The sequence below is a fragment of the Hylobates moloch genome, unplaced genomic scaffold, assembly GCF_009828535.3.
Source record: "Hylobates moloch isolate HMO894 unplaced genomic scaffold, HMol_V3 SCAFFOLD_1, whole genome shotgun sequence".
In the NCBI taxonomy this organism is placed as follows: domain Eukaryota; kingdom Metazoa; phylum Chordata; class Mammalia; order Primates; family Hylobatidae; genus Hylobates; species Hylobates moloch.
The window spans coordinates 229579393-229598948 of NW_026652276.1; the positions used below are offsets into that span (position 1 = coordinate 229579393).

The following is a 19556-nucleotide window of genomic DNA, read 5'->3' on the forward strand; positions in this document are numbered from 1 at the left end:
TTCAGTTATCTCCCACTGGGTGCCTCCCGCAACATGTGGGAATTACGGGAGCTATAGTTCAAGATGAGATTTGGGTAGAGACATAGCCAAACCATATCAGGTCCCCAAACCTGCTCTGTCAGCATCACCTGGGGACTTGTTAGAAATGCACATTCTCAGGCCTCATCCTAGACTTAAAGAGAAACTCTGGAGGTGGGGCCCAGCAATGTTTTACCAAGCTCTCCAGACAATTCTGATGCATGCTCCAGTTTGAGAACCAGTGTTCTAGAGCAATTAAGGGAGGACTCAGAACAGTCTGTTCATAGGCGGTCAGATCAACACAGACAATGCCCTTTAAAACTAGTGTTGTTAAAATGTCAGATTCTACATAAAGGAGTTAATCACCATATCCAAGAATGTTGCTATAATAGCAGTACTTTGTAGCTTCACTTTTGACAAATTTAAAAGAAAAACAATGCTGGTTGCAGTGGCTCATGCTTGTAATCCTAGCACTTTGGGAGACCGAGGCAGGAGACCAGCCTGGGCAGCATAATGAGACCTACAAAAAAAAATATCCAAGCATGGTGACGCACTTACAGTCCTAGCCACACGTGAGGCTGAGGTGGGAGGATCACTTGAGCCCAGGAGGATGGAGGGTGCAATGAGGCATGGTCGTACCACTGGACTCTACCTTGAGTGACAGAGTGAGATCCTGTCTCAAGAAAAAAAGAAAAGCATAATGTATCCCGGATGCATGACAAGTTTTTATTGTCTGTATAGCTCCAGTTTCTACACCAAAATTGTTATTGCTTCATAATGATACTTTGCTATGTAGTTAATCCAGTTCTAACAAAACTTTCTAGGTTTAATTGTTTGATTTGGGGTTTTTGTGCTTCCCCTTTAACATTTTATTTATTTTTTTAACTAACAAAAATGTGTACACCATGCCTTTTTGAAATATGTGTATATTGTGGAATGGTTAATGGGATTTTTTCTTTTTCACATAAAAATGCTTTCTTGAGACTCAAAAGTTGTTAGTGTAGGAATCAGGATGATCTTGGTTCTTTTCCTTTTGGAAACCTGCTTGACCTAAATGTGTACCCTACAGTAACATCACAGACTCCTAAAAATCATTACGGTTTTTAAACTTTTCCTATACTGTTTTCAACAACAGTTAAAGAAAATATAAATAAAGAAGTTGAGCTGACAAATGTGTGTGCTTGGATACCTCTTGAAGTTGTTGACTCTAGAGAGTGGCTTTCTGATTTCGTCCTGATAGCAGATTTTGACCAACTTGTAATCTAGAAATTTTGGTAAAGTAATTTGAGATTTAGATTATTTCCTGTGACTTCAATCTTGGAAAAACATAGTAAAAGTATAGACATTTTGTACTTTTTTTTCTCCAGCTTGCATTGGTGACTTGGAGAGACTGTCTGTTCAGGCCACTGAATAAACAGGTACCTACTGGTGTGAGCGTGTGCGTGTTCCTTTTAAAATCCCTTCGCAGTTTCGTTGCTTAGCTTTTGTCTCGTCACTCCTTTGGATTATCCCATCTTACATTGTTTAGTGGCTGTGAATGTTTAAGGGATATATAGTAATATATGTCATATTCTATAACCTGTGTAATATTTTTCTACATCCTTTCTAAAGGTAACAAATGCTGTTTTAAAGCTGATTGAAAAGGAAAGGAATGGTGAAACCATCAATACAAGATTGATTAGTGGAGTTGTACAGTCTTACGGTAAATAATTTCCCTTTAGTTTATTCAAAGTTTTCACATCAAATGGCAATTACAACAATGCTCTAACAGATTTCATTTTTTTAATATTTTAATATTATAAAGGATATTGTTAGCATTTACAAAGGTGCTTACATTTGTTTTTAAGTCAGTGTGACTGTTTTTATCCATCATAAAAGCTGTTTGATCCGTGTGCCTTAAGGAAATTTTGATGAAATAGACATTTTAATTATTTTCTTTTCTGGTCTCATAGTGAATTACTGGATATGTTAGCGTGTGAGCTCAATGATAACCAGAAATCTATATCAGCTTGAAAAATTGAGATTGAGAAACTGATAAAGTAATACAATGTCTTAAAAACTTGGGTAGCATTGTATTTCTTTGCAAATTTAAAATCAGTTATTTTTATTGCTTTTGGAAATACAAAAGTTCTCTAAAGGAACTTCATAATTTTGAAGCATACCTGGCCATGGGTCAGAATTCCTTGCTTTTTATACGTCTTGGATTTTTTTCCTTTTTTATTTTATTGAAAGAGTGTACTTTAATACTAGTGAGTGAGAGTTACTTATGTCCTGCCATTTCACATTTACCTTTTAAACATAACTTAAACTGAATGCTACACCTAAGTATATTCTGTGAAATATAACCAAAAAAATAGGGTAATTGAAATATAGCTCCTATTCATTTCTAGTGGAATTGGGGCTGAATGAAGATGATGCATTTGCAAAGGGCCCTACGTTAACAGTGTATAAAGAATCCTTTGAATCTCAATTTTTGGCTGACACAGAGAGATTTTATACCAGAGAGAGTACTGAATTCTTGCAGCAGAACCCAGTTACTGAATATATGAAAAAGGTAAGCTTAAATATAGTACTTTAAGTAGACTTAAGTTAAAGTCATTGCTACTCAAGTGAGTTCTTTTTAGCATATACAGCTTTCTTTACAAGTCATTTGTTGGGCATTGTTTTTCTAGAGTGTCTTTATCAGGTGCAAGTGCTTCTCCTAATTCTCCAAGGAGCTTCTATAAATTAATTTGGTAATCATGACTAAGAGTTCTCCTTGCTGTTCTAAGGATATAACCACAATAGCTACATGACTTTTTTTTTAACTGTTTATCCTAGAATGTGGATTTATATATAATGGGCATCACAGTCACGTCAATGAGAAAATTTTAAGAGACAAATATTTTCAGATTTGCAAACTTTAATTTTTTGCTTCTAAAATACCCCTAAGAATCTATTATATAGCTTTCATGATTATATTAGAGGAAAGGTTCTTCTGAAACTAGAATTTAAATTCTAATATGAGAGGACAGCTATCCTCCCTCTTCAGCCTCCAGAAGTAATGGGATTAAAGGCGTGAGCCACCACACTCAGCTAATTGTTTTATTTTTGTAGAGATAGGGTCTCGCTATTTTTGTAGAGATAGGTTGCCCAGGTTGGTCTCAAACTCTTGGGCTCAAGTGATCCTGCCACCTGGGCCTCCCAAAGTGCTGGGATTACAGATGTGAGTAACCATGGCCCGCTGATAGTAAAGATCTAGTAGAATTACTCTTTGTTCTCTTTCTTAGAAATATAGATATCCTGGCTGGGCGCGGTGGCTCACGCCTGTAATCCCGGCACTTTGGGAGGCCAAGGCGGGTGGATCACCTGAGGTCAGGAGTTTGAGACCAGCCTGACCAACATGGTGAGACCCCATTTCTACTAAAAATACAAAAAAATATAGCTGGGCATGGTGGCACGCACCTGTAATCCCAGCCATTCAGAAGGCTGAAGCAGGAGAATCACTTGAACCTGGGAGGCGGAGGTTGCAGTGAGCCGAGATTGTGCCACTGCCCTCCAGCCTGGGTGACAGAGTGAGATTCCATCTCAAAAAAAAAAAAAAGAAAAAGAAATATAGATATCCTGGATTTAGACTCTAAGGAATGACCTGGGTCTGGAGTCAGCAAACTTATCTTGTAAAGGGCTGGAAAGGAAATGCTTTAGGCCTTGTGAGCTATATGATCTCTTTTGCAGCTGTTCACTCTGCCGTTGCAGCACAAAGCAGCCAGTAGGATATGTACACAAATGAGTGTGGCTGGGTTCCAATAAAACTTTATTTACAGAAAAAGGCAGGCAGGCAGAATTTGGCCTGCAGGCTACGGTTTGCTGACCCTTGACCTAGCTGTATTAGGACAGTGGTCCCCAACCCTTTTGGCATCACAGACGGCAGCTGGGGGAAGAAGGGGGATGGTTTTGGGACGAAACTGTTCCACCTCAGATCAAAGGAGCGTGCAACGTAGATCCCTCACATGCGTAGTTCACAGTAGGGTTCGAGCTCCTATGAGAATCTGATGCTGTCCCTGATCTGACAGGAGGCGGAGCTCAGGTAGTAATGCTCACTCATCTGCTGGTCACCTCCTGTTGTGCAGCCCAGTTCCTAACAGGCCACAGACCCATACTGGCCCACAGCCAGCGGTTGAGAATCCTTGTACTAGGAGATTTCCAGGAGTCTGGATCTTTCCAAGCCTGACACCTGCTTGCCCTTTATTCCCTGTTCACTTGGAGTATGAATGGACTGCGGAATCTCTTTTCCATATGCTGAGATAAAGTCAATTAAAAGCAACAGCTCTGCTCTAACCTCATAGAGAAAGTCCTATCCGGTTTGTTTGTGGTGACCTGAATGCGTTTTCCTATAGGAGATAGTGGTTATAAATGGGCTTAGAAGTTTGAAGTTTAAAGTCCTTGACAAGTTTCTGCTATCTCAAAATCTAACAAAAATGGAACTATTCAGGGTATTATACTTGGAATATTAATAGTTCCTTGTGTATAATGGTGGGCTAAATTGACTTTCATATGCCGATCTGGAACCTAACCAGCTCACCCAGAGTTTCAAACAACTGCCTAACAAATGAACTTTTGAAACAGTCTGTTTTAAATGTTAACATTGCCTGTTATTTCATTGTTTAATATGACAGTGTTGTATTCCTAAACACTTCTCTTATTAAACTCTGCTGTATATGGTGATTCTTTTAAAACTATATATCCCAAAGACCTCTTACCCAGATGCACATCCATGACAGTGGTGCGAGCCTGTTCTTTTTATGGATTTATTAGAGGATTGTGGTCATCTCCTTTGTCCACACTGATGAAGTAGTAGTGCTCTAGGGCAAGGAAACCAGTGTTCTAGGGCAGAGCTACTGAAGCACTCCCAGAACAGGTAAATCTGTTTTTAAAACCAGGCCTAGCCCGGGTGCGGTGGCTCACACCTGTAATCCCAGCACTTTGGGAGGCCGAGGTGGACAGATTGCCTGAGGTTGGGAGTTCGAGACCAGCCTGGCCAGCATGGTGAAATGCTCTCTCTAATAACAATACAAAAATTAGCCAAGCGCAGTGGCGGACGCCTGTTATCCCAGCTACTTGGGAAGCTGAGGCAGGAGAATCACTTGAACCCGGGAGGCGGAGGTTGCAGTGAGCCGAGATCGCGCCATTGCACTCCAGCCTGGGCAACAGAGTGAGACTCTGTCTCCAAAAAAAAAAAAAAAAAAAAAAAAAAAAAAAAAAAAAGAATAAAAATAAAACCAGGCCTGACACCAAAGACAGTTGAGGAGCAAGAATTTCCAATGGCCTTGATGTGTTCAATCCAGCATGAGCCCCACCTTCAAGGAAGCAGTGTGCTTCCTACATCCTGGTTCCCATAGAGGGGATTCATTTCTAGAGGAGTTAAAGGTTTGGCCCAAATCCACTTGGATCACACCAAACACGACTTCCATCATATTCTGAAAGATGATAATGCAGAGAGTCTAAGCATAAAATTGGAATTTGACCATGTAATTCTGCCCTCATCCTATAGCCTTGCATCTCAAACTGAGCTATGAGTCTAGTTTTAAATCCCCACCCCACCATTTATTAGGGGGATGACCTTAATGCTTCTGTTCCTCAAATTCCTTATTTGTAAAATGTGAATAATAATAATAGGTAATAGTGAGGATTAAGTGAGCTTTAATATTTACAAATTTTAACATGAGGTATTTATTTGTTAAAAGGCGCTTAGAATGGTGTGTGGCAAAGAGCAAGGCTAATGTATTTGGTATTACAAATACACATCCCACAAAACCTCCAGTGTATGCCTGGGAGGATGCAAAACCACAGGATAAAGGGTGGCAAATCTTACTCAATAACTTAGGGAGCAATTATGTTTACATTACAACAAACATTCTATCAGGAAATAGAACAACAATGAGATAAAACATGACCCTTCAAGAAATACTCTGCAAATTCTAGCCAGTTGAGAGCAGTTCAAATTCCCTGGGTCTGTGTTCACTTTTCTCTATGAGGAGTGGTTTACAGGAAACATCGAAGAATATTTGGCTTGTCTTTCCAAAGATAGCTTTGAAGAGTGAACCATGTTAGTGTTTCTAAAAGATTTGATTGTCTCATGCAATTGAGACTGATCTGAGATACAGAAACTCTGTATGACTACTCTAGGTTTCTAATGTCATTTTTTAAAAACTTTAAAAATATACCATACTTCATTAATTTGCTTGTCTTTTTTGGTTTTTATTTTCCTTTTGTTTTTACTGAGAACCAATCCTAGTGAATTAATAAAGACCATCTTTAATTGCATACTTCTATTTAGTCATTTGAATTTGACCTTGGTGTTCTAATACAACAGTCTGCCAAGTACAGTGATGATCAGGAGCCTAATTGACTTGGAATCAACAGAGAACCTAAATGGCTGTCCTTTCTGAAACCTGATGACAATACCTACACCCTTGGTTTCCTTGCCAATATATAAAATAAGCTGGTGTTGAGGCCCCTCGGCCATGAATGTTTCTTTAATCACCTAGGTACCTGTTAACTCCTCCTGCCCCCCTCAGCCCTTGCAGGAAGGGTCTGTAGACTAAGAGGTGGAGAGCTGTGCCTCTCAGAGGATGAATCAGGAATGGCACCAAAGCCTAATCTTTCATCTCAGAAGGGGTAAAACTATGTTTTGCTGCCTGAGATGATTATGTTCTTCCAAGAAAGAGTTATAACTTAAAACAGAAAAAGTGGTGCTGTTTGGTTTGCATGTTCTATATTCCACCAGCTTTAGGTTCTTGAGTTATCAGTCTTAGTGGAACATTAGATATAAAGCAGCATTTATTGTTTTAAAATAGCTTTATAATCAGAAAAACAAAATTACACATTAACTGTAGACTTTTTGGAAAATACAAATAACATAAACCTACAAGCCTGGGGCACTGTTGCTGATTATATAAACCACATTGGAATCATGATATAGGTTTTTTGTAACTTGTTCACTAATGATTTGTTATTAGTAGTTGGTGTTTATTTTAGTGGGTAATGATATTTCATTAACTGAACATATAATAACTACCTCTTATTGGAAATGTATTAACTTCAAGCTTTTTTCTGTTTCTTCATTTATGAGTTGTCTTTTCTTCCTTGTGTTTTTATTTGGATGTACTCACTGCTTTGCTGGAGATCATTATGTATTAAGAATATTGACCTTTTGATACGTACTACAGATATTTTCCAAGTTTATTTTTCACATTTAGCTATTTAGAATGTGTAATAAGGTTCTGTCTTACGTGGTTTAAACAATTGACCCATTATTATTAGTTCTTGATAGTACAAGTCCCACCTAATCATTTTTTCATTTTATTTTTTTCTTGGCTCTTGAGTATTGATTTATTACCAGTTGAATTTTTCCAGATTTCTCCAAAATGATACCAAATTTGAAAATCTGGGCAAGGCACGGTAGCTGGACAGCCTATAATCCCAGAACTTTGGGAAGCCGAGGCAGGAGAATTGCTTGAAGCCAGGAGTTTGAGGCCAGCCTGAGCAACATAGTGAGACCTTGTCTGTAGAAAAAATTAAAAAGTTAGCCGGGTATGGCGGCATGCACCTGTAGTCCCAGCTACACAGGAGGCTGAGGCAGGAGGATCACTTGAGCCCAGGAATTTGAGGCTGCAGTGAGCTATGATTGTGCCACTGCACTTCAGCCTGGGAGACAGAGCCAAGATCCTGTCTCTGAAAAAAATATATTTAAAACAAAAATCATTTTGGAGAGTATTGGCATTTTTATAATTCAAAATATAATTATCTTTATTCAGATCACCTGAATAATTTATTGAAATTTCTTCCTTGCTTTGACAATGTAGTAGTTTCTCTCTAAATTGTTGACAAGTCTGATTTCTGATGTTGACTTCCATGCAATCACTTCAGGGCTTATATTTGTGTGACTCTTGGCTTCAAGTAGTTTTTAATCTAAAGTACCACATCTTAGTATCTGCACAGAAGATGCATTCATTTCTTAGAGTGGCAGAGACATTACCTCAAAAAGATAAAATACCATTCTCTGAGGGATCAAAATGATGTAAAGACATGTTAACTGGTAATAATGATGATGTTGTTAGGGCACTTAAAAAGGAAGTTTGAAATGGAAATACGTATTACAGAGAAAATGGCAGACATCAGTGGCTGTTTAAATATGGTTGCTGTTTACCGTAAAATCAAAGAACTTTTTCCTTTTTCTTTCTGTTTTTTGAGAAACAGAGTCTTGCTCTGTTGCCCAGGCTGAAATGCAGTGGCACGATCATAGCTCACTATATCCTTTAACTCCTAGGCTCAAGCCGTCCTCCCGCCTCAGCCTCCTGAGTAGCTAGGAAGGACTACAGGTTCGTGCCACACCTGGCTAATTTTTTTTTTTAGAGACAGGGTCGCACTGTGTTGCCCAGGCTGGTCTCAAAATCCTGGCCTCGAGCAATCCTCCCACCTCAGCCACCCAAAGTGCTGGGATTACAGGCGTCAGCCATCATGCCCAGCCCTCCCTTATTTTCTAAATCATATTTTATTAGAGCTGGCATGTGAATTTAATTTGCCATTATTCGATTTCCTTTAATTTACATATTAAAGAATTGTAATAGTTCTTTACTAATGAATCAAAACCATTCACTTGAATTAATTTTCTCCAGGCAGAGGCTCGTCTGCTTGAGGAACAACGAAGAGTTCAGGTTTACCTTCATGAAAGCACACAAGATGAATTAGCAAGGAAATGTGAACAAGTCCTCATTGAAAAACACCTGGAAATTTTCCACACAGAATTTCAGAATTTATTGGATGCTGACAAAAACGAAGGTGAGCCACAAGACTCATAAAATGTAGGTATTTATTATTATCTGCAGTTTTGATATTGCTTGAGATTCTAGACTCTCGAGTCAGTGGCATTACTTGCCCATGTCAGTCGGTTTTAAAAAGATGCATGTGTTTGTACATCGTTCTGTGCCGATTTCAGACTTCTGCAGAGCATTTTGGTTTGACTTAGGGGGAGGAATATATTTAGAATATGACTTGCTCCATACACTTTAGCATTAAACGATGCTACCCTAAGTTTTTTCTTGACTGTTCTTCCTTTGAAAATTCTCTGAGATGAGGAGACTGTCATCTTATATTTCCCTTAACCACTCCCATGTTTTACTGGGACATGTTAGGAGCTCAATAAAAAATTGAAGTTTGGATTTTTCTTCTGTGGTCTTCATAAAGTAACCGTATGCTATATACATGTCTTAAATGAATTTGGGAGACCTTTTCTTGACTCATTTGTTTTTATAATTGAGGTAGAAATCCATATTCTCCTTAAATATATTCATTACTTTTAAACAAATATTTGAGTGCCTATTATGTGTCAGGCATAAATGCTATTTCAATCTTGAGAATTTTAGGAAGCATTAGAGTTGTTTCTGATAAATTTTTTTTTTTGCTTAGTCTTCTGTTAGTGGCTTCTCATAGTAAGGGGAAAAATAAATTTACAATAGCATAATTTCATTGTTACTTTTAGCAAAATATACATATACCAAATAGAGAATATTTGGTTATAATTAAATGCTATTGATTATTAAAGTCTAAAAACATGGTTATCTTTTGCAGAGTATTTTTCAACTCAGTATAAATACATAATTAGTAGAATGGATATGCAAAATTTGTTTCAGTGCATAAAAGGTGTTTCTTCCTCTTTCAGATTTGGGACGCATGTATAATCTTGTATCTAGAATCCAGGATGGCCTAGGAGAATTGAAAAAACTTTTGGAGACACACATTCATAATCAGGGTCTTGCAGCCATTGAAAAGTGTGGAGAAGCTGCTTTAAATGTAAGTAAGATTTCACTGAAAATCAGTCAGGCTGATTATTTCCACATATGAACTGCAAGCATGTGTTATGCGTCCCTACTTCCAAATCTAAATGGTAACATTTTCATTAGAACTCTGAGAACCATGTTTTGGCTTTTTGAAGTAGATAGTTCACAAACATCCTTGTTTAGTAAATACCTCTATAAGTTTTTCCCTCGCATTTTTTAGGCGTTAATAATGTTTTTTTTTTTTTTCCTTTTATGCCTTCTCACTGTTAAATTCCTTGCACTCACTAGGAGAAGTTGCTTCCCTAGAAACAAAAGGCTCCTGGAAGCTGTTACTGTGCCACTCACAGTCCACAGGTTGTGCCTTACAGGAACTTTGATCTGGATAGTAGCCTCTGGCTGAAGACCACAGGGCTGTACTCTGGAGAGGCCCTGCAGTTTATAGCATTTCTCTACACCGCTCCGCTTCCCCAGGGCTACACAGAATATTCCTGCTAGGTCATCTGTAATTCAGGTGATAATTTCACATTGGAAATAATTGCGTTTTTAAGACACAAATGAGTTGCCTTCAGTTTTGCTCCTATTGTGAACTTCAGTTGTAACTGGGAGAACAATAGAGAAGAAAAGCTTTTTTTTTTTTTTTTTTTTGAGAAGGCGTCTTGCTCTCTTGCCCAGGCTGGAGTGCAGTGGTGCCATCTCGGCTCCCTGCAACCTCCGCTTCCTGGGTTCAAGTGATTCTCCTGCCTCAGCCTCCCAAGTAGCTGGGATTACAGCCGCCCGCCACCATTCCCAGCTAATTTTTGTATGTTTAGTAGAGATGGGGTTTTGCCACGTTGGCCAGGCTGGTCTCGAACTCCGGACCTCAGGTGATTTGCCCACCTTGGCCTCCCAAAGTGCTGGGATTACAGGTGTGAGTCATCACGCCCGGCCGAGAAGAAAAGTTTCTAAAACACATTGGTTCTTACATCTGAATGCAGAAAGCGTCTCTTGTTTTGACTTTATTGTGCTTAATGATTAATTATTTTTGATAGCATTATCAAAAATAGTATTTTTTTAATCCTTATTTTTCTGTTATCTTTGGAAGTCTTCTTTTCCATGTTTAATTTTGGGAGTTGCTGCTGGCACTCAGCCGCCTCTGTGAATTATTAAAGGGTTGAGTATAAAGCTTTCCTTTAGGTTTTTAAAACAATTTTATGCTCACAAGATGGGAGGGAACTGGCTTAGCCATGGATTTTGTGAAAAAGATCTCTAGGTTTTAGTAAAAACTTAAGTATGGAGTCCTCAGTGTTGGCACATACAGTGTCTTTACCGTGTGGTGATTACAGAGCCTGGCCAGGCTGCCTGCACTCAGATCTCAGCTCCACCATTGACAGCTATCTCACCCTTGGCGAGTTACTTCTGTCTCTGTCATTTTATTTTATTTTTATTTTTTTAAATAGAATGATAATGCCTATCCCATGGGATATTTGTGAATAAACAACACATGTAAAGTGCTTAAATCAGGGCACATAATTGCTCAGCAGTGATGACTGCTGCACGTTCTTATGAGTACACACAATTTTTTTAATTTAAAAAACTCATTTCAAAATTACCCTTCAGTTTTTATGACTTTATTTCCAAGCTAAATGTTCCTTTAAAGGGCCTGATTCACACACACACACACACACACACACACACACACACAAAACGCTCACCCCCCTGTGATTCAGAAGGGGTCAATTTGGTGAAGACATTTTTTCAGTAATATAAGGTGCCTTCCCAGTTGTTGATTCAGAACTCAATTTACCTATATGGGCAGCAGAGCCAAGTAAATGACTTGACTTTCCTTGAAATGAATTAAGTGGGAAGTCTGTTATTTCATCAGATAGATTAATGAAGCAGTTTTTGTTTTTTTTCATGTAAATTGCTATATACTAGGTATGAGATTGGCCTTAGGGAACTCGTGTTCTATGTGAATATAGTTAGATTTAAAATAAACATGATAGCTGGGTGTAGTGGTGTGTACCTATAGTCCCAGCTACTCAGAAGCCTGAGGCAGGAGGGTCACTTTAGCCCAGGGGTTCGGGACCAGCTAGGGCAATGTAGTGAGACCCTGTCTCCTTTAAAAGGAAGAAAGAAAGAAAAGCATTATAAATTACTTCTTCAGTTTTATAGGAAAGATGGGATGTTAATTCTAATGTTCATCTTTTCCAAACCAAAGTAAGGTTCTAAACTGGAGAAATAACTATGATTCTCATGTTCCATTGTTTTCTTTCTTGGATACAATCAGCTGCCTGATATTTTGGGCACTGAATAAATGCTGCCTGATTGACTTTGTCAGTGAGTCTCGAATCTGACATTTACCTAACTCGATCAGTTCAAGCAAAAGTATACCTTCTATGTAAAGTCATTGCTCTATTTGAGGAAGCTTCACCTGTCAGCAATGACAGCACAAATAAACTGTCTTTACCAGCAGTTACATTTTACGAGAAATCAAACTTTTAAACAATGTTTGTGTTACTTAAATCTAAGCCACTGATTAACCTGAATTTAAGAACCAAAACAAGATTTTCTCCCATGAAGAAGAGTTATAGCTCAGTAAACCCACGTTGCATCTGCCTTCACTCGCAAAAGTCAAATATTAGTTTTTTAGTAAGTTACTGATTCTATTTATTATTTACATAAGAACTGTTTCTACATTGAACTCACGAAACTCTCGTGCTTATGAAGTAAAATGTTCGGGAAAGCAAATACTTTTCCAATTTTCTGCAAAAGGAGTGTTTCCTAAAATCCAGTTTTATTCTTATTTGTAAACTTGCCGTTGGCTCCTTCTGTTGGATTGCTGTCTGACTGGTGCATGGGTTCCTCGTGCCCTTCCCTGCTCTGGGCTCACGCTTGCCACCTCCATTCGCCATCTCTGGGAAAGCCCACAGAATTGAAGCTTGGGGGGAGCGTGGGTGCCCGGGCCATTGCCTGGCACACAGTAGGTGCTTGATTACTTACTGTAAGAAAGAAACACAGCTGCTAAAAAACAAATACCTTTAAATAGGTTTTAGTTTTTATCGTTTACGTGGTAAATGTAAAAGACACATTGTAACCCAAACGATAATTATTTTCAAAAACCCACTGATTATGAAAAATCAGGAGGAAAAAAAGGTTAGTAAAAGTTAGAATTATTGTACGTGATTTTAAGTGGGATTTAATTACCTTGAGAACACAATCTTTAAAGTTTAAAAAATTTTGCCTAATTAAATTGAATCATAGTGTACGAGAATCATTTTTAATTAGCATATTAAATGCCATAGAAGGCACTAAGTGATTTTTTTTTAAGTGCAAAAACGTGTAATATCAGTCTCGTGTCTTTCTCTGGACTAGAACACTATATATGTTACATTGAAGCTGTTCCAATCTGGCTAGTCCTTTTATACCACTAATTTGGTTAGAAAACCAGCTTTACTGCTAATATCTGGCCTAGACTGAAATTCTTAGAGGTTTCCAATTTATCATGTAAGTCAAATATTTTTTGTGTTCGATGTTTTAGAACCTACTTATGAATTTTTCTTAAGACATTTTTTGCCCTAGTTAAAACCAATTTAAAAATTAAAGGCTATTTCTGGGAAAACTGGCTCAAGGGGAATTTCCCTCATGGCATCTCCCTCTCGCCACCTAAAAGCTGGCAGCCCTCAGTGAAGTGAAACTGGAGAGAGAGCCTTCCGAACCTGGGAGTGAGGAGGGGACTGTCCATCAGGATTCCGCTCTGTTTAGAAGTGTTCTCTCCAGCCTTCAGAGAGCCTCGTGATTGAGGGCATTTGTGCTCAACCGATATGTGAGGCGATCAATTAGCCTATTGCACTGGGGCACCAGGAGGACCTTGGGAACCTTGCACACAAATATTCAAGGATGGGATTTAAAACTGGTTTCAAGCTGAGCAAGGAATAGGAGAAATGGCTTGTTTAATAGGCAAGTGACCGCATGCATGATTGCTGGCCCAGGAACAGGTTGGGAATGTATCAAAAAATAATCTATATTAAAATATAGAAGGCGATGGCCCCCATCCACTTAGTGAGGCTTGAAGGGAGCATCTTGAAAGCAGAGACCATTCCTTCACGTGGTCATTTTAAAAAGAATTGAATGCTCACTGTGTGTGCCTGGCCCTGTGCTAGGCTCTTAATTTTTCTTAGTTGACCAAAGCAACTATAGTCTCCTACTTAGAACAGCTCACCTTAATGATTTTTTTGACTTTAAAATGGCATGAAAGCAATAGGCATTTACGATACTCTCAGTAAACTCATCATACGTTGAAAATATTGTCACACATTCAGGTCCAGGCTCAGTGGCTCACACCTGTAATCCCAGAACTTTGGGAGGCCAAGGTGGGCAGATCACCTGAGGTCAAGAGTTCAAGACCAGCCTGGCCAACATGGCGAAACCCCGTCTCTACTAAAAATACAAAAATTAGCCGGGCGTGGTGGCGGGCACCTGTAATCCCAGCTACTCCAGAGGCTGAGGCAGGAGAATCACTTGAACCTGGGAGGCGGAGGTTGCAGTGAGCCAAGATTGCCCTGCTGCACTCCAGCCTGGGCGACAGAGCGAGACTCCGTCTCAAAAAAAAAAAAAACAAAAACAAAAAAAACCCACACACATTCAGTTTATGATGGGTTTACTGAAACATAATCCCAAATTGAGGAGTATTTTTAGCTGCATGATGTAGTCGGTGTTTCAACTCAAAAGGCAAACAAATTTTGCAGATCAAACTGAAATCATTTCATTTCTTCAGCAAGCATTTAGGGCATTCCTGTAGTAGACATGATGTCAAGAATTCTGAATTAGAATGCCTTGCCTTTGTCCTTGTCACATCTCCATGACCTCACCTGCCTAGTTTAGTGCCTACATTGCAGGTTCATTTGAAACTCACCTCTTCTCCATTCCTTAGCACAGAGGTGGCAGCTGTGTAGCATGAGTCACCCTGCCCTCATGCTTTGTTCATCATAAGCATTAGTAATCTAATAGGGTATAATTTCCCGCAGGGTCTGGACATAGCCTCAGAATCCTCCTCAAAGCAATAAGCAGCCTGCCTGTCTCGGTGGCGAGCTGTCTCCTCCTCTGTCTCCTGGGATGAGTCAGTGGAGCATGGGAATTCTTCCTCCCTTGGCTCTTACTGTTTTCTATGCATTTTCTCTCCAGTCCCAAGGCTACCATCTTAATCTGGGCTTCGTCTATCACTTCACCTCCCAAATGGCCCCACACCTCTCCCATTCCCATTCATCCCTCATGATAATTAGCAGTTTCATCTTTCAGAAATACCACTTAATACATTTATAATTTTACTCTGTGTTCTTTTCATCTTTTGTTTTAAACAAAGCAAAATAAAGCCCTTCCTTGTGATAATATAAATCATAATATTACCCTAAATCAAAATCCTCTAATTAGCCCACATTTTCAAGAACCCCGTCTTCCAGTGAAACTATTATAATATCATTCCCCTGCCCCAAAACTCTGGCTGATGTCTCTACTTATAACACAGTCATCCTTACCTTGTGCTTGTCTTAGTCCTGCTTTTAAGGCCAGCTCAAATCCTCCCTTCTAGAAAGAGCTGACCTTAACTCTTCTCTCCTAAGCCCTATTTGTAAAACTCTCATTATAAGTGTACATGTGTTTATAACTTCCTGTGCTTCCTGTCACTGCACCATAAGTTGTACAACCCTTGAGAGCGAAGCTCACGCCTCATTATAGTTTTATGCTCTGTGGTTTCGGGCCTAGCCTCTTACTCAGCAAGGATCTGTGGATGATAGTGGTGAAGGCCATCTGCTGCAGGGCTGCCGTCTCGGCTGCACGACTCTTGACCCCGTTGCATGTCATCTCAGCTGGAACTCACCATTGCGTAAATTTGCCTCACTCTGCTTTCCTAGTTCTTCTGTCTTCTCTTCTTAGACACAGTCCTTCTTTTTTCTACCTCTGAAATACCTTTTTATCTCTGAAAACCCAGCTCAAAAGTGTTCTCAATCACCTTGGAATGGTAGCATCTCCCCCTTGAAATAATGGCACATTGGACTGTTTATGTGACACGTGCACTGCTTTATGCTTTAGATGTCCGTGTGAATGTCCCTCTGTTGTAGCAGAGATGGCTCTATCCAGTTTTGTGTCCTCAGAGCTTAGCACGACACCTTATCGTGCTAAGAACAGGGTGGCGGTATACTTACATCTTAGTTATACTTCTTATTGCTCCGAAAAGGACTTGGGGCTGCTTACACAATACGTGAAATAAAATAGGATAAATTAAATAAATCGGAGAGTAGCAAAATAAGGATGTGAAACACAAAATAGAGCTTAATATAATTCTCAAAGTGTGTGCAATGCAGTCCATTACTCTTGTTAGAGTTACGTCATGATTTGCCTCCAAATCTTTGTAGTCAGTACAGAGAGCTTGCCACTAAAGACAGCCAGCGCCGTGGAGTACAATCGGCTAGTAACTCAGAATGATTTTTCTTGGTGGTCAGAGCTGAGGATACTTTCTCCAGTGGCTCATCCTAAAAAGCACGGTAGTGCCGTGGACAGCATCAGCAGCAGTACACTTACAAGGAAATAGGATGTCCAGTCCTTCGGTAGTTTGATAATTTTCCATGACACCAGCTTATAGCATAATGCCAAAATAAAGTTCAGGAGAACGGTCAAATAATGCAGACTTGTAAGTTCTTGTTAATTAATGCTTGACTGTACAATTGATTCCATTTTGAATGTTTAACACAATTGCTCAGCAGTCTGGATGTTACTGTATTCCCCCACGAAGACAGTTTTATCAGTGAACATAAATCAGGCTGTAAGAGAATATCTCCTTACTCTTGGTCTTCAGGGCAGAAGTAGCAACAAAAAAGCACAAGTCCTCTTTGAAACCATATCTTGATTTAGTGTCCTCAGCCTAACAGGTGTTGCAGTATGGCCCAACAGAGGTGGGTCTGTTAGATACTTCAACGCCCGGCAGGGCTGCTGGGTCTAACATCAGGGTGTTGGGCTGCAGACACTGACTGGGGAGAAATGTGAACTTTATTTGCAGTTTTGAGAGAAATGCTGTGTTGAAACAGGAGAAATTTTCAGAAGCTGCTCTCAGTAGCTGGCTTCAGGATTGGGGTGATGGTATAATACTTATAAAAGGCAGCACGTCAGATAGAGAATTTGATAGGCAGAAATTAGGTAGCTCTGGCAAGTTATTTTTCAATGGAAGACTAAGGGGTAGATCCTAGTACCTTAGCAGAAAAAGTTCCGTGATCTAGATTGGAAAGTTGAGTTAGAAATAATTATAAAAGCCCAGTCATGTGTGAACTTAGACCAGTGAACAGACGAATGTACTACCAGCTACTTCTGGTAGATTTGAGTTTGGGTTTAGTTTAGACATCCAAGATCCCCTTTCTCTTCTGTAGTTAAGTGCGTGATGAAACAACTGAGTCCTGATGCAAACATTCTCTGGATGGTAAGAAAAGAACATTGTCCAGTCATTGATAAAATTAGCTACATAACCTTACATTTGGAGTGTAACCCGGCTTGGTTTGTTCAAAGGAGATAGTATACACATTGATAAAATCGGCTTACACACACAGGAAGAGGGTCAGATGAGAAACTCATAGACTCTTAGAGCCATAGCTATTCCTTAAAGCTGGCTAATGGGTTTATGGGGGTTGATTTTACTATTGTTTTCTCATTTTGAACATATTGAAACGTATATTAAAACAATTTTTAAGAAACAAATGTGCAGGTTTTGATTAAGTGGATGTTGGAAAGGAGAAAGTGTCTTTAGGACAAAAGGAAGCACGGTTTTGTACAGTAAGTCAGACATTTAATTACAGAAAAAACTGATATATGCTGATAATAGACATTGATTCAGATAGCATGTAGCTAAATTTGTGAATTACAGGTACATAACTTCAGAGAAACAAGGATGGTTTGGATTTATTTTGTCTTGGCATGAGACGAAGAGAATAATCATTTTCCCTAAAAGAAAATGTACACAGTTGTCATTTTGGAGTCTAACATAACCAGGCTTTTTTTCTTTTTTCTTTTTTTTTTTTTTTTTTTTTTGAGATGGAGTCTCACTCTTTCACCCAGGCTGGATTGCAGTGGCATGATCTCGGCTCACTGCAACCTCCGCCTCCCAGGTTCAAGCGATTCTCCTGCCACAGCCTCCTGAGTAGCTGAGATTATAGGCATGTGCCACCATGCCTAGCTAATTTTTGTATTTTTAGTAGAGATGGGGGTTTCACCATGTTGGCCAGGCAGGTCTCAAACTCCTGACCTCAGGTGATCCACCCGCCTCGGCCTCCCAGAGTGCTGGAATTACAGGTGTGATCCACCACGCCTGGCCCAGGCTGTCATTTTTATATCCAACATACACCCTTCTTTCTCTTAATTGTAGGGAAGACTTTAATCATTTCACAAGCAAATCCACTATGGATGCACATCCCTAACCGAATTTGACTTTATACCCACATCAACTAAATTGTAGTTTAAATAAGTACTGAAGTAACCCTCGATTGGCTCAAGGCCAATTAGAGACCCTGCCCATGAACTTCTCTTTCCTGTCCATCCTCACTGAGTCAGGCAGCCCTACTACTCATCTTCCTATACACTACTACTATTTCTGAACTAACTTAATTATTCCTTTCTGAAACATTCTACCTGGGGAATCTTTTCATTCTCTTCAGAGAAGTCAGTCTTTCCTGGCAAGTCTTAGTTCTGCTTTCAAAGTTTAACATTTTTGTCTCTAAACACTCAGCCCCTAAATCTAGTCCACTTACAGCCTCCACATTTACAGGTACATTCTGAAAGGCTGAAAACAAGGACTTCAGCCTCACCTTGAACTAAAGGAAAATGTAGGTGTCAGCCAGGACTAGGGGAACAACCAGGGGGCGTAACAAAGGCCAGAATCAAAATGAAACCCACACAGTTATGGCGCTGGGATCGGGAATGTGTAGATAGTAGATCAGAATCCAAAGGTGACAATGAGATTAAAGATTTAAAAATTATGGTCTGAGGTGCAGAGCCATGATTCTAAGATAGATATTAATGATTGAAGCAAAAAGTAGCAGCAGGTAGGCCGGTTAAAATAATGAGAAAAGGTTGGGCATGGTGGCTCACGCCTATAATCCCAGCACTTTGGGAGGTTGAGGCGGGTGGATTTGAGAAGAAAGTATATTCTGCTGTTGTTGGATGAAGTAGTCCATAGATGTCAACCAGTGGTTTATTAGTAATCATGTGAGTCCTGGGGAACCCAAAGGAACTCCTTCTTCAAACAAATGTTTAAGCTGAGTCTGCACGTGTTGGAGAGTTCTCCAAATTAACTCTCATGTAGTATATGATGCATAGTAAAGGGAAGACTTAAAATGTGCTCATTCCAATCCTACATGTATATGAGTAAAATCCAGGAGCAACTGCAGCAACATTTTAGAATTTAGACCAATAGAGCCTTTGGGTGAGGAGCATTTTCTTGCTGGGATTGTTTAACATTGCCAGGACATCACCATGAAAATAATGAAGGTCAGGCATGGTGGGTGACGCCTGTAATCCCAGCATTTTGGGAGGCTGAGTCGGTGGATCACCTGAGGTCAGGAGTTTGAGACCAGCCTGGCCAACATGTTGAAATCCCGTCTCTACTAAAGGTAAAATTAGCTGGGTGTCATGGCATGCACCTGTAATCTCAGCTACTTGGGAGGCTGAGGCAGAAGAGTCGCTTGAACCAGGGAGGCAGAGGTTGCA

General features: G+C 39.6%; 1 protein-coding gene across 6 annotated transcripts in view; it reads left to right on the forward strand.

Moving 5' to 3' along the window:
* CUL1 (cullin 1) overlaps positions 1 to 19556 on the forward strand; it is a 102482-nt gene that overhangs the window by 59594 nt on the left and 23332 nt on the right. For all 6 annotated transcript variants that reach the window (XM_032762059.2, XM_058427660.1, XM_058427655.1 and 3 more), the window contains exons 5-9: positions 1386 to 1436; positions 1630 to 1720; positions 2409 to 2572; positions 8676 to 8838; positions 9719 to 9849. In XM_032762059.2, coding sequence (XP_032617950.1) covers positions 1386 to 1436; positions 1630 to 1720; positions 2409 to 2572; positions 8676 to 8838; positions 9719 to 9849 — 600 coding nt within the window. The remainder of the gene's footprint in view (positions 1 to 1385; positions 1437 to 1629; positions 1721 to 2408; positions 2573 to 8675; positions 8839 to 9718; positions 9850 to 19556) is intronic.